The sequence below is a fragment of the Macaca mulatta genome, chromosome 3 (genome assembly GCF_049350105.2).
Source record: "Macaca mulatta isolate MMU2019108-1 chromosome 3, T2T-MMU8v2.0, whole genome shotgun sequence".
Classification (NCBI taxonomy): domain Eukaryota; kingdom Metazoa; phylum Chordata; class Mammalia; order Primates; family Cercopithecidae; genus Macaca; species Macaca mulatta.
This window is the reverse complement of record NC_133408.1, coordinates 127,038,385-127,054,488: the sequence shown is the minus strand read 5'-3', so window position 1 is coordinate 127,054,488 and position 16,104 is coordinate 127,038,385. Positions and strand designations below refer to the sequence as shown.

The following is a 16,104-nucleotide window of genomic DNA, read 5'->3' as shown; positions in this document are numbered from 1 at the left end:
GATTGTTTCATATTATCCCTTCTTTCTTAATTTACCTAAAATTAAATCTTCAGATACATTATGTCAGAACTGCAAGCAAAGCTGATTTTCTCCTATACATTACTTGCACTGTCATTCTCTAGATAACACTGATCTGGAGAATCATGATTAAATTCACCATTTTCTCTCTCCCTATTTGGTTCAACGTAAATGAAGTCGAATGATGGCTAACCTGAAAAAGAACATTTACAATATAAGACCAGGAAGTATGCAATTGCCACCACTGGGAATATCAGGAAGTATTCACTGTCATTGCTGAGGCTAGGAGAGGTACCTAGAATCCCAAGTCTGGATTTGGAATACATTTTCTAGAAGCAATGTATGACTTCTGTACTGGAATGGGTAGTACTAATTTAACCATTAAAGAATTTACTAAGTTTTTGTAGGGGAACTCATGTTTCATAAATTAGCTTAGAAGCAAATTGTATGTGATAGTTTGGGGCTTTTTAAAGGATAATTTGGATGAAATTACAGTGCTTCTTTCTCTCTTACTTAATAGTATTCCTATATAGAAAAGTTTTGGTTAACTTTCCTTTAAAAAAAAAAAAAAAGGTCTTACTATGTTGCCCAGGCTAGACTGCAGTGGCTATTCACCGGCATGCTTGTAGCACACTACAGCATCAAACTCCTGGGCTCAAGTGATCCTCCCACTTCTCAGCCTCCCTAGTAGCTGAGACTGTGGGCATTCACCAAGTTCTGCTCCATTTCTTTTATGTTGATAGGATACCCAAAACTGTGCCTAAATGAACATATATATTCATACACAGTTGATTTGCAGAAAGAACAGACTGGACAATAATACCCAAGAACTTGAATAATTATTGCTCAATGGTGGAATTGTAGGGTTTTATTTCTCATACTTTTTGTATAATCCAAAATTTTAAAACTGTAAGATAAGATGGTCTTGCCCTTATACTATGATATTTTATTTTTAGAATAAGGTACATGAGTCCCAGCATCTGTTTTATAGCATAAAAGAGACTTGTGAAAGGGCAGTTTGAAGTCCATGATAGTAGAGCATTAAAAAAGCCTTTTGAAGTTTAATAAACAAATTTAAATAGAAAGATTTTAAATGATAATCATGTATAGTCATCCCTCAGTATCTGTGGGGATTGGTTTCAGGACCCTCATGGATACCAAAACCCACAGATACTCAAGTCCCTTATATAAAATGGGTAGTATTTGCATGTAATGTATGCCCATCCTCCCATATACTTTAAATCATCTCTAGGTTAGTTATAATAACTAATACAATGCAAATAATATGTAATTAGTTGTTATACTGTGTTATTTAAGGAATAATGACAAAAAAAAGTCTGTGCATGTTTAGTATAGACACAACCATTTATTTTTTTTTTCCCCAAACGTTTTCAATCCACAGTTGATCCAATCCATGGAATGCAGAACTGTGGATACATAGTACTGACTATATATTGTTTATAGGCATTTTGATACTTCCTATGAGTATAATACCCATTTAACTTTATTTTTTTTTCTTTTCAAAGCCATATGAAGGATTAAGGCCTCAGGATCTTCGTAGACTAAAAGATATGCTTATTGTGGAAACTGCAGACATGCTTCAGGCTCCTCTCTTTACTGCTGAAGCTTTACTTCGAGCTCATGGTAATGAAAGAAATGTCTTATGCTTCTGATAACATAAGTAACTTTTGAAACTTCTGAGTTTTTAAAAGGGCTATTTTTGTATATGAATACAGAACAAAATGGTTGGTTAAAAAAGTCTAAGTTGTGTTTTATGCAGTTGTTACTTCTATACTCAGTTCTTCATAACATCTTGTATGTTGAAGTATAAACTGGCATATATCTAAGAGGAGAAATTGGAAAATTCCTTTTAGAAATTGAGCTACTAAAGCAAATTATAGATTGTCTAATTTTAGAAATATGTGTAATTTGAGTGAGATTGAGCATTGAAATCCATAGTCCTAGCCCTGGTTTTGATATTAATTTTTGCTGAAGTCATTCAAGTATAAAATTATGGTAGTTCAATTAAATACCTAAGAATTGTGCTATTTGTATTGTCAGTTGTATTTATTTTATGTAGTAGCTGTTTCTCCCATGAAGTCACAAAGTGAAGTTAAAGGGTCACCTTGAAAATATATTGTCCCTTTTAAGGGTGGTTTTCTTGTTTTTTGTTTTATTTTGCTTTGTTTTGTTTTTTTTTAGACATAACTAACTTTGTATAACAAAATTTTCCTAAGTACTTAGTTTGTTTTAAGTTCTCTGTAATCTTTATGACAGGCATTCTGGGCGCTCTCACATGCTGGGTTGGCTCCTTTCATTGCCCACATGATATTTGACATTTTGGCTGGTTTCAAAGAAAAATATTTTCTGGTTTAAAAATATTCTTAAAAAGATAAAAGTAAATGCAGAATTTAAAAAATAAAAACTAAAAATACGTTTAAAAAGAAAAGTAAATGGCTATTCTATTCCAGTCATTTTGAGGCCCTAGATAAATTTCTATTCTAGTCATTTTGAGGCCCTGATAAAGATTTTAGTTATAAATCTTTATAACTATAAATCTTTATCATCTATACTAAAATAGAATGCCACCTTCCAAAATTTTTATATAATCTTTTGATCGGAAGAAAATTTTAAACTCCCTATTTTATCATTCATTGATCACCACTGTTAATGATGTGGTATATAACTCTCCAGAATCACTACCAAAAAAAATATATGGAATATATGTATTATATATTTTATATATAATATGTATATATAGATACACACACACAAACACACTTTTTTTTTTTTTTGAGACAGAGTCTTGCTCTGTTGCCCAGGCTGGAGTGCAGTGGTGTGATCTTGGCTCACTGCAACCTCTGCCATCCAGGTTCAAGCAATTCTCATGCCTCAGCCTCCTGAGTAGCTAGGATTACAGGTGCACACCACCATGCCCGGCTAATTTTTGTATTTTTAGTAGAGACAAGGTTCCATCATGTTGGCCAGGCTGGTCTCGAACGCCCAATCCAGGTGATGTACCTGCCTCGCCCTCCCGAAGTGCTGGGATTACAGGCGTGAGACACCACACCCAGCCTACCTTCAATATTGATGTTTCCCACAGTTCTACAATTGCCATTCTTTTCCCACCTTACATACCTGTAGCTCTTAAATTTTAATGTAAATAAGAATTGCCTGGGAAAATAAACGTAGATTCCTAGGAATAACCCCAGAGAATCTAAGTCATAAGGTCTAGTGTAAGGCCTAAAAATACGTGTTGTGAACAAGCCTACCAAGTGGACTGTTCTCTGAGAAACATTGCTGTGCACGTTTATCTCATAAAATCTGTGGCTTCAAAAACCACCTAAACAATAAAGATTATGTCTACAATCTGACTTTAATCAAGTATTCTACTGTATTTCTAAAAGCCTATTTATTATTTCTCGCAATCTACGGATGATCACAGCTGGACTCATCATTTCTCCCATTGTGTTGATTAGTGGGCAGCAATATTCACCTAATTTTCCTAGCCAGAAACTTGAAAGTCATATTTTAGTCCTCTGTCTCTATCATATTTGGCCACAGTCCCATTATTTCTCTTTCTAAATATCTTTCAGCCTTCTCTCACCCTCCCTAGCTCTTTCAATTCCCACTGCCACTGACTTAAGGCTTTCATTACTTTTCATCTAAATTCAGGTGCCCAGAGTCCTAGTCTCCAGTTTTACCATTCTTCTTTCACCCAACTAATTTCTCATACCGCCACTATTGCGTTCTTTTAAAATGGAAACCTGAGCATGTCATTCCCCTGCTGAAAACCCTTCACTGGCTTGCTACAGACTTAAACTCATCCAAAATTTTTAGTAGACTTTATGACACATAAAGTTCTTTACCTGGACTCTCAGTCTTCCCATTTCTTTGCCTTTCCCACTCCAACTTGTCCTTAGAAATCATTTCTTCTAGGAAACCTTTCCTAAGTGTGTCTTCCAAAGTCTCAACTGGGACCCATATAATGGGTCTATTCCCATTTTATCCCATGCATGTATATGTCATACACTTAGAATGAAATATTGTAATCTATTTGCTTCTTTTATATTATCCTTGAAGCTCCTTGAAATGGCAGCTTTTAATTTTTTTTTTTTGTTTCCATAATACCTAATATATATTAATCACTCAGAAAATAGTTTTGGAATGAATAGATAATATGCCAAAAATGTTATTTTTATATTTTTTGAAAATCATTGTTTTTGTTACAAAATTATGTTTTTATTGCCATGTTTATAAACTTCAAAGTAAATTCTATAGAAAAAATTTTAGACCTGAGTAAAAAAATTAAATTTAGAAATTCTGAATAGTTTTTAAAAACAAAATATTTTCGTTTCAGCCCATAATAATGCTTAATAGTCATAATGTAAAAAACTTGTACAGAAACACAAAATACCTATGTTAGGGTTCATAGCACCAGAAGGTATACTCTGTCCTTTGCTTGAGATTTTTAAAATGCAAGGTATGCATTTAAATATAATGTAGAGCTGGCAGAAAAGTAGAAGCTGTACATCAGCGGGGAGCCACCGCATCATAGTTACTGGTTAGGGTAGGCTGCTGCTGAAACAAAAATGTAGGATTAAATACAGTAAAAGTTTCTTAATCATGTAATAGTCCAAAGCATTTTCATTTAGATTAGGTAGGATGTAGACTCTGGTCAGGGACTCTGACTGACTGGAACGTTGTCATCTTAAACAATATCACTTCAATTTTTTTTTTTTTTTTTTTTTTTTTTTTGAGACAGTCTAACTCTGTCAACCCAGGCTGGAGTGCAGTGGTGCGATCTTGGCTTACTGCAACCTCCGCCTCCTGGGTTCAAGCAATTCTATTGCCTCAGCCTCCCGAGTAGCTGGGACTACAGGTGCACACCACAATGCCTGGCTAATTTTTATATTTTTAGTAGAGATGGGGTTTCACTAGATGGGGTTTGGCCAGGCTGGTCTGGAACTCCTGACCTCAAGTGATCTGCCCACCTCAGCCTCCCAAAGTGTTGGGATTACAGGCATAAGCTACTGTGCCTGGCCAACAACATCACTTCTGAGGTTGTCCTGGGGGTTATCGAGGCCTACTAGTTACAGCCAGCTAGTCAGAAAGAGAAAAGAGCATGAAGGAACAATTGTGGGAAGTTTTATGAGCCACTCCTGGAAGTGACATATGTCACTCCTGCACATGTTTCATTCACTGAGCAGAATTCGGTCATGTGGCCACACCTCACTGTCACGTGGCCATACCTAACTGCAAACAAAAAAAATGTTTCTACACTATAGCATTTTTGTGTACAGATGGCCATCTTTGCCAAAGGTCTCTACATTCAGCCAAATCATATACTGTGTCATAACTCTTAAGCTATAGTATCATATAGAATCTAACTTTACCTGTAATTTCACCAAAATTAAAAGAAACATTTTATCCCTATTTTTTAACACATTGTATCATTAAATATTATGAAATGATCAACTCCATTTTTACTCTATTGATATTTCTCTAAATTAATTGTTTTACAATAAGATGAAACCCAACTAAATTTTCGTACTTGGCATTGATAACTTACTAAAGCATTGTTCTATATTTCATTCCTCTATTAGGGCATAAAATAGAGGCTAATTTAGGTTTTCAAGTGAGCATCTCTTCTCTGTTGTTTAGGTAGTATCAGTGACATTTGATAAGCAAATAAGATTTACCAAGGTAAGTGATGCTTGTGAGTTAGACAGTGCATATTAACTATAGTTTACTGTAATTCCTCTTAAAGCCAGGACAGGCTGTGTTTTAGAGCTATTAAACTGAACCATTAGGAAGATTTATAGATTGTATCCTTGGTAACATTCATTCATTTTTATACAGGAAAATAGTTTTGAGTATTATACTATCTTGTCAAATATAATCCCAAGGTAATGAAGTTGATGTAGATTAAGCCGACGACATAAATATTTAGCAGTATTTATTAAATGGAGTTGCATTTTAAGAAGGAGTATATTAGGAATACAAAGGTCATTCTCTGAGTATTTCCCCAGTAATAAAAGTAACTTATGTAATTGAATATTACCTAATGAGAAAATGAATATAATTTACAAAATACGTGATGGAGGCTAATTTGCTTGTGCTTAGAATAAATTTATATTGAAGCTTTATTTTTAACTCCTTTGGAGGTTCATCATCTTCCAAGCAATTAAACATTTGTGTTCCCATATCCTCTCTTCTCATTCTGTTATTTTCCTGGGAAATGTTACCTTTTCCCAAGACTTTTTGGAAGTAATACATTTCTCCACCCTGGACTAGGCCTCTCTTCTGAGCTCCATATTTCATACTGTATATAATTGCTTATGTGAAAGCCCCTCCAATCTATCTCAAAGCTACCTTAAACTCATCGTGTTTAAAACTAAGATCATGTTCTTGCAACTGAACCTGGTTCTCTAGTGTTCCCTAACTCCATAGATGGCAGCATCAGCCAACCAACTGGGTATTCTAGGCAGAAACCTGGAACACCAATTTTGACATTTCTTCTCCCATCCTGTCATCACTTAATTGTCAGTTTCACCTCCCCAATTTTAAACTTCGCCCTTTTTCTTCATTTCCACTGCCATCATCTCTCAACTACATTACAGAAAAAAGAAAGTCAAAATAATCTTATCAAATCTAATCATGACAGCCTATTCTTCCTATCTCTAGTCCTGAGTTTTCATTGACTGCCTATCACTCCTAAACTGAAAATGGAAGTGGTTATTTTTTTAAAATCCGGCATGACTGAGCCCCTGCCCTGTTTCTCTAGCCTTATCTCTTACAGTGCTTCTTCTCTAGTCCCATGCTCTAGCTACATTGACCTTTTTAATTTCACAAGGGTGTTACCCTCCCTCCTGCCACAGGCCTTTGAACATGCTGTATTCTATCTTTCTAGAATGTCTTTCCCTCCCCCTTTCATCTGGTTAACTCCCGCTCATCTTTAGATGTTTACTCCATGCCATTTCCCTAGGGATGCCCTCTCTGACCTCCCTGACTCTGGTTTTCTACCTCTCTTTCTGGTGTTTCTGACAGTGGTGATTTTTTGGTGTTGTTTATGTGTTTATTTTACTCATGTCTTTCTCCTTACTAGACTGTTAAGTTCCATGGAGACAGGAAAGGAATTATGTCTGGTTTTTCTATCATTGTATCCCCACTACCTGACATAGTGGATGGGACATAAAAAGTATTCAAGAAATATTTGCTAAGGAGTCTGATATGATAGAATCAAACAAATTTTGTTGAAAAGTATTTGTGGTAGGAAAGACTAAAATGTAGCATATTTAATGTCTCTCTGTATTAGTTATATTAGTTGTTTTTACTTTTATTAAAAAGTAACATAATGGAAATTTTTAAAAAATAGTAATACTATCCTAAGAAAGTTATTTTTACTTTGTATGCCTCACATTTTTTATATGTGACACATTTTAACACAGTAACCAATATTATTCTTATTAAAAGTCTTCACATAGGCCGGGCGCGGTGGCTCAAGCCTGTAATCCCAGCACTTTGGGAGGCCGAGACGGGCGGATCACGAGGTCAGGAGATCGAGACCATCCTGGCTAATATGGTGAAACCCCGTCTCTACTAAAAATACAAAAAAAAACTAGCCGGGCGAGGTGGTGGGCGCCTGTAGTCCCAGCTACTCGGGAGGCTGAGGCAGGAGAATGGCTTAAACCCGGGAGGCGGAGCTTGCAGTGAGCTGAGATCCGGCCACTGCACTCCAGCCTGGGTGACAAAGCGAGACTCCGTCTCAAAAAAAAAAAAAAAAAAAAGTCTTCACATAACATCCTAAACATTTTTCAACAGTTATTATAATGACCACTTTTAATGACTGTATATAAGAAAATTGTTTGGATGTGCTAAGCTAAAGCAAATTTGGGAGATGGCACTCATTCTTGCATTTATTTGTGATTACTTTATTCCAAGGATAAATTTTTAAGAGGTAATAGTCCTTAATGCTGTTATTATTGAATTCCTTATGTGTTGTAATGCATTACAGAGACTTAAAACAGTTAGAATCAAAGTGGGTATAATTATCCTGTATTTTGCTCAGTTAAATAAGTAACATCTGGAATTTGAACTCAGGACTTCCTGGTTCCAAAGGATAATCTTTGTACTATGCCCCATTGCTAACATTTTGAATGGCAGCAATGAGAAAATCTGAGGAACTATATGGGGCATGTGTTCCAGATGTAGTATACTATCAGACAGATTCTAGAAAATTATCTTACAAAGAATTGTTTCCTGATTTAGGTATGAAGAAATATTTTTTGAAAATAATTTTGAAATAGTAAAATAAGAGAAGAACAAAGTAAAATAAATAAAAATGAACTTTTCTGTAGTTGTTATTTTCAAAACAAAAATGGCTCTCATGATTTTTATATGACTAAAAGTAATAAATATATCACCTATGTGAATGAAAATCCAGTAGGGCACAGAGAAAACGTTTATAACACTAGTATGCTTAATCTACATATATTTTATAATATGCTTTTTAAAATAAATGCATGATATAAAGCTTTTCATATATGACTACATAATCTCATTATATAAACATACCATACTCTATTGCTATTTGCACCATTTTTTTCTTTTTGCTGTTGTAAACAGTGCTGTGATTAGCATCCTTCAAATATGCCCTTGTGTGCCTATCCATTAATTTACTTAGGATGAATTTTTAGCAATAAAATTACAGGTTCAAACAATAAGCTCTTAATTAAAACTGTACATTTCTCATTTAAAGTCCAGTGTATTTTCATGGTTCCTGTACATTTGTATTTCTTTTGTGATTTGTCATTCATATCTTTTTTACTTTTTTTTCCTGTTGAGGCCAAAAATTTATATGTTGTATTTTCTTTATCATTCATTTTTAAATATTTCAAAATTTCCCTTTCTGCATTGCCCCATCAGTTATTTAGAATATTATAGTCTAATTTTCAAATATTTGAGATTTTTCTGGATGTCTTATTGTTTTCACTTCAGTTTTACTGGTTAAGACTTTCAGTCTTTTGGCCGGGCACGGTGACTCACGCCTGTAATCCCAGCACTTGGGGAGGCCGAGGGGGGCGGGTCACGAGGTCAGGAGATCGAGACCATCCTGGCTAACACAGTGAAACCCTGTCTCTACTAAAAAATACAAAAAAAAAAAAAAATTAGCCAGGTGTGGTGGCGGGTGCCTGTAGTCCCAGCTACTCAGGAGGCAGAGGCAAGAGAAAGGCGTGAACCCAGGAGGCGGAGTTTGCAGTGAGCGGAGATGGCGCCACTGCACTCCAGCCTCGGCGACAGAGCGAGACTCTGTCTCAAAAAAAAAAAAAGATTTCAGTCTTTTGACATTTGTTGAGACTGGTTTAAGCATGTAGTCTGTCTTGATGACTCTATACCATGTGCATTTGACAAGGATGTAATTGTGAAGTTCATCATAGTGTTCTATAAATGTTAATTAAGGTCAGTGGTGTTCTCTAAATTCTCATTGTTTTTACTAACAAAAATTAAAGTTCCATCAGTTGAGAGGGGGATGTTAAAATTTCTATTTATGAATGTGGATTTGCATATAGCTCCTCCTTAATGGTATCAGTTTGCTTAATCTATTTTGAAACTCTGATATTAGGCTCATATACATTTATAATTATGTCTTTCTGACTCTTCTCACCATGAAATGTCCCTTATCTTTTTTTACTATTTTTTCTTTATCTTATATTAATATAGCACATCAACTTTTTTATGCTATTTGCATGTCTTATAAATAGCATATGGTTGAGTTATTTCTTTATCCATTCTAATAGACTGTTTAGTCCGTTTACATTTAATGTTATATTGCTGTGGTTGGATTTAGGTCTTCCATTTCACTGTTTGTTTTCTGTTTGTCTCTTATTTTTTGTTCTCTGTTTCTCCTCTGCTGTCTTTTAAATTAGTTGAATAATCTTGGCATTTGATTGTAATTATCTGTTGGATTTTTAGCTAATTCTTCTTTGCATTTTATTCTTTAACATGCTGCTTTCTGGGCTGTTGTATACATTCTTATCATTTTATAGTCTATTTAGAATTAGTGTAGTACCACTTCCCATAAAATGTAAGAATCTTTTTTTTTTTTTTTTTTTTTGAGACGGAATTTCGCTTTTGTTGCCCAGGCTGGAGTAATGGAGCGATCTCAGCTCACTGCAACCTCCGCCTCCCGGAATTCAGGCAATTCTCCTGCCTCAGCCTTCCTGAGTAGCTGGGATTACAGGCATGCGCCACCATGCCGGCTAATTTTGTATTTTTAGTAGAGATGGGGTTTCTCCATCTTGGTCAGGCTGGTCTCGAACTTTAGACCTCAGACGATCCGCCCGCCTTGGCCTCCCAAAGTGCTGGGATTACAGGCGTGAGCCACTGCGCCCTGCCCAAAATGTAAGAATCTTGCAACTATATATGGGTACATTGACATATCCCTTACACTATTATTATTATAGTACATAATCACAAATATCACAATGTAGTGTTATAATTTTTGCTTTAAACAGCCATATGTGTTTTAAATAAACTAATCTGTTTTTTTTCTCTGTTCTTCAGATTGGATCATTTCTGTCTCCAAGTTCACCAAATTTTCCCTCTGATCTCTTTTTTATCTCCTCTAAACTGCTGTTAAGCCAACACAGTAAAAATTTTTTTTAGAGTTGTTTTTCAGTTCTAGAATTTACACTTGGTTCTTTTTTATGGCTTTCATTTATTTACTTAGTTTTCCTGGCCTTTTGTACTTTACAAACTATTTTTCTTTATGTTCTTGATCATAAAGTTATTTAAATCCATGGTGATTACTAATTCCAACATATGGATTACCTCAAGGTTGGTTTCCACTGTTGCATTTTCTGACATTTTCCAGTTTTTCCACATCTCTAGTAATTTGGAATTGTATCTTAGACATTTAGAGTATATCGCTGTAGGCATTATATATGTAGGCTTCAGTTTGAGATTTGGAGAGTCTATATCCAGAATCTGTGCTTCCTGTGCCTCTCTCCTTTCTAGGATATCCTCCCTCATGTCCGAAGTGTTCTCTTCACCCTGAATCTAATCTCAGGTTCTTAAGCTAGTAAAATTTCAAATTTCTGTCCTCATGCCAAATGTTGTCTGCCCACAGAGAAAAACTTGTAGAAATAGAAACTCATATAGTGCTTTTTCATTTTGTCAGACATTAATTCCTCTCCAATTTCTGCCTGCTTTTGGTTGCTCTCTAGTGTCCTCAGATAGTTGTAGTTTATATTTTGTCCACTATTTATAGCTATTACCTGTAGGAGACTTGGTCTGATAGTAGCTACTTTAACATTACCAGAAGTAGAACTCTGTCTATTGTATTCAGAGTATCCCTTATAGTTTTCTTAAGACTACCAGGAAGGCTATCCTATCGTTTGTGAATAATGATAATTGTGCCTGCAGCTTTCCCTTATCTTTTATCTGGTGTAATTACATTGGCTAACACTCCTATGTAACATTGTAAGTGATGCTTATTATTTTCTTGGCTTAAGTGGAAATTCATTCAGTCACCAGTTTGTCCTTTACTGTGTACTAAGCAGTAAACTTGGAGAATTCCAAATGGAGAAGTTGTCTAGAGCTCAGAATCATTAAAGCAGGAAATAGATTCTTGTAATGCATCAGTGAATAGATAATTGAAATTCTGAGAATGGCTTTTGTTTTAAATTAAGAATTAGGCTATTGGTTTGAAAGAGATTCTGCTTATCATGTTAAAATAGTATCTTTTTCTTACTATTTAAGAGCTCTCTTTTTAAAAATTCAGGAGTAATTTTTCAGATTGTCTTACTTTTTCCAGATCTTTTTTAAAAATGATAATACTGATTTTCTTCTTTGATACATTGGTATCATAAATTTCTTTCCTAATGTTCAGTTGTTCTTATATTCCAGGAATAAGGCATACTTGGGCTTGGGGTATATGTTATACATATTTAGTTTCCTATTGATAATATTTTATGTAGATTTTGACATTATAATACAGTAAATGCTTTCTTAGCCCACATCAACTTAACTTTCAGGATTCCCTTTGTCAAATAGACTGAATGCTTCTGTGTAGGGGGCTCCTTTTCAGAATTGCCGTGCACCTGGCTTGAATTGCATGCCAGTAACAAACTTAATTATCTCAGTTGTATACCTTGTTGTAGTAATTACATGATATAATGGAATGATACTGATAAAACATGAGTAAATATTTATTTGTTGAAATCTAAGTTGGAGGCTTTGGAAAGCCTTGATAAAGGCAAGTTCGTTTTAACATTTCTCTAAATTATGCGTTAGTAAAATAACTGAAAAAAAGGGGAGAGGTCATAAAAATCTAGGCCTTTACATTCATATTTCTATCTGAATGTGTTTTAAATCTTAATCTAAGAAAATAACAATAAGAAATGGACAATCTTTTGTGGGTGTAGTTTAGGCAAGAAATAGGAAATAGAAGGAGAGTGATAAGTCAAAGAAAAGGGCTTGGCCCTCCATAAAAAAGATTATAGGTGTAGTGGCTCACGTCTGTAATTTTAGCACTTGGGGAGCCAAGGCGGGAAAATCACCTGAGCTCAGGAGTTCAAGACATACTTGGGCAACACAGTGTGAGACCTTGTCTCTACAAAAGTTAAAAAAAAAAAAAAGGCCGGGCGCGGTGACTCAAGACTGTAATCCCAGCAGTTTGGGAGGCCAAGACGGGCGGATCACGAGGTCAGGAGATCGAGACCATCCTGGCTAACACGGTGAAACCCTGTCTCTACTAAAAAAATACAAAAAACTAGCCGTGCGAGGTAGCGGGCGCCTGTAGTCCCAGCTACTTGGGAGGCTGAGGCAGGAGAATGGCGTAAACCCAGGAGGCGGAACTTGCAGTGAGCTGAGATCCGGCCACTGCACTCCAGCCTGGGCGACAGAGCAAGACTCCGTCTCAAAAAAAAAAAAAAAAAAAAAAATCTGGGCTTGGTGGCACATGCCTGTAAGTCTCAGCTACTCAGGAGTCTGAGGTAGGAGGATCACTTGAACCCAGGAAGCCAAGGCTGCAGTGAGCCATGATTGCACCCCTGCACTCTAGGCTGGGTGACAGAGCTAGACCTTGCCTCAAACAAAATAAAAATAAAAAAATTAGTAAGTTAATATATATGTTTTATTAAATGTTTGAGTTATGTGTATATAATTGTTTTTAATAATTCTACATTTTATAATTCTTCATTTTACATGTCCAGTTATTTGTGCTGATAATGTCAAGATTTGTTTTATAAATAAGGTTGGGTTTTGGCATTTCAGGTTTTTATAATAGCTTTTTAAAAATATCTGTGTGACTTGGCCAGGCGTGGTGGCTCACACCTATAATCCCAGCACTTGGGAGGCCAAGGCGGGCGGATCACCTGAGGTCAGGAGTTCAAGACCAGCCTGGCCAACATGGTGAAACCCCATCTCTACTAAAAGTACAAAACTTGGCTGGGCGTGGTGGTGGGTGCTTATAATCCCAGCTACTTGGGAGGCTGAGGCAGGAGAATTGCTTGAACCTGGGAGGCAGAGGTTGCAGTGAGCTGAGATCGCACCACTGCACTCAAGCCTGGGCGACAGAGTGCAACTCCATCTCAAAAAAAAGAAAATATATGTGTGTGTGTGTATACATATATATATATATGAATATTTCCTTTTTCTTTATGCTTGTGCAAGGACGCAAGAATTAATTTCTACTTGAATTTTTTTTTTTTTTCAAACTGAGTCTTGCTCTGTCGCCCAGGCTAGAGTGCAGTGGCACGATCTCAGCTCCTGCAAGCTCCACCTCCTGGGTTCATGCCATTCTCCTGCCTCAGCCTCCCGAGTAGCTGGGACTGCAAGTGCCCACCACCACACTTGGCTAATTTTTTTTGTATTTTTAGTAGCAATGGGGTTTCACCATGTTAGCCAGGATGGTCTTGATCTGACCTCGTGATCCGCCCACCTCGGCCTCGCAAAGTGCTGGGATTACAGGCGTGAGCCACTGTGACCTGCCAAAAATTTTTTAAAATTTGCTTATGAAACCATGTGAACCCTATACTTTTTAAATAAATAATTACTGTATTTTTCAGTTTCTCCCAATGTTATTAGTCTGCTTAGAATTACTACCTTTTCTTGAGTTCTTCAGCTGTAATCATTTACAACTTCTTGGAATGTTATCTTCTTCAGTTAGATTTTAATAATAGGGGCATGTGGTTTTATATTAATTTGTTCATTCAACAGATTTCTATTGAATATACACTTTGAACTAGGCTCTAGACTGAATAATGGAGAAAAAATCGATTGTAATATAGGTACAAGCTCTGCCCTTAAATAAGTTTACAGTTTGAAAGACATTGCATTTTGTCACAGTTCTTTTAATTTTCTCTCTACATATAGCTGTATCTTATTTTCAGTTTTAATGTGTATATGCTGAGTTTTCCCGATTGCCTTAGTTTTTATTTTTAGTTCTTAGATGTTTGTCTTTTTTTTCCTGCAGTTTATAGGTTGTCTATCATTTTTTCTATCAATAGTTTCTAACGTATGATTTCTACTTTGCCTTTATCACCTTCTTCCACTTTTCTTGGGTTTGATTGCTTGTAGGGTTTTTTTGTTTGTTTTTTTAATGATGAGGGCTCAATTACATGTATTATCTTAATCAGAAAATTCTAGTTTTTTTGCTAAGTGTTTTCTTTACTTTTCCTCTGAAGTGTTTCTTCTCCCTTGGCCTTAAAGAACATTAATTTGTGTCTCAAATGGGACCATTCTCTTTATTTGGCCACTGAATTTTTTGTTTTAATGATGGCTTTTTTTGTCCCAGGAAATCTTTTGTGCTAATCCTGATTCTCTGTAATGCAGCTGTCTCTCTGCAACTGTCTCTCTGAACTCTGAGCCCAACCTTGGGTCTAAATAAGAAGCCTCCACCTACCTGTTGAGCTCTTCCTCAGTTTCCTCAGGGTCACAGAGATCAGGTGTGCTCATTCGGTCCCAGTGAAAGGAATTAGCCTTACCAGAAAAGAGAACACACTATAAGCCACTGTAATTCAGTCAGTATGGCACTTGTTCAACTCTAGACAAATAGACCATTGAAACAGAATAGTAAATCCAATTTACAGTATTTGGGAATATAATTTATGTAAAGATGACATTATAGATCAGTGGGGAAAGGATATATAATTCATTAAATGGCCCTAATATGACTGGCCATTGGAATACCAAGAAAAAAAAAGGATGAGGGGTATAAAGTCAGTTCATCAATTTGTCTAGGAGACTTACATGTAAATCTAAGGACAGAGGAAAACTTCTGAGTTGCTAAGACAAGAAAACAAGCTAAAGAAGAGATAGACATATTAAAATATATTGGATCTTTAAATTTTTGTTGTAAGTATACCATAAACAAAGTCAAGAAACATAATTTTGATTTGGAAACAATATTAGCTAATGTTTATTGTATATAAAAACCTTCTTTAAATTGACAAGAAATTGGTAAATACCCCAGTGCCAAAATGGCAAAAAGATATGGATAGGTAATTCACAGAAGAGCACATCCAGATGGCCAACAAACACATCAAAAGATATTTTAATATATCCGTTGTCAAGAAAATGCAAATTAAAATAACAGTGAACTGTCAGTTTATAAATGTTTAAAAGAACTGTTAACACCCATTGCTGTAGAAGAAACTGGTAAGGTTCCTCATTGCTGACAGAAGTAAAAACTGTTATAACCTCCTTGGCATGGTGGCTCATGCCCGTAATCCCAGCACTTTGTGAGGCCGAGGTGGGCGGATCACTTGAGGTCAGGAGTTTGAGACCAGCCTGGGCAACACAGTGAAACCCTGTCTCTACTAAAAATATATGTAAAACTTAGCCTGGAGTGGTGGCACTTGCCTGTAGTCCCAGCTACTTGAGAGGCTAAGGCACGAGAATCTCTTGAACCCGGGAGGCAGAGGCTGCAGTGAGCCAAGATTGTGCTGTTGCACTCCAGCCAGGGTCACAGAGCAAGACTCTGTCTCAAAAAAAAAAAAAAAAAATTGTTATAACCTTTTTGGAAAGCCATCTAGCATTTTCTTTTAAAAACACGATGGGCCTTAGACTCATTAGTCTCAT

General features: G+C 35.9%; 1 protein-coding gene across 13 annotated transcripts in view; it reads left to right on the top strand.

Annotated features, from left to right (window-relative positions):
- ANKIB1 (ankyrin repeat and IBR domain containing 1) overlaps positions 1 to 16,104 on the top strand; it is a 155,963-nt gene that overhangs the window by 89,240 nt on the left and 50,619 nt on the right. For all 13 annotated transcript variants that reach the window (XM_077994896.1, XM_077994894.1, XM_028844888.2 and 10 more), the window contains 1 exon segment: positions 1,545 to 1,662. In XM_077994896.1, the coding sequence (XP_077851022.1) occupies positions 1,545 to 1,662 (118 nt within the window).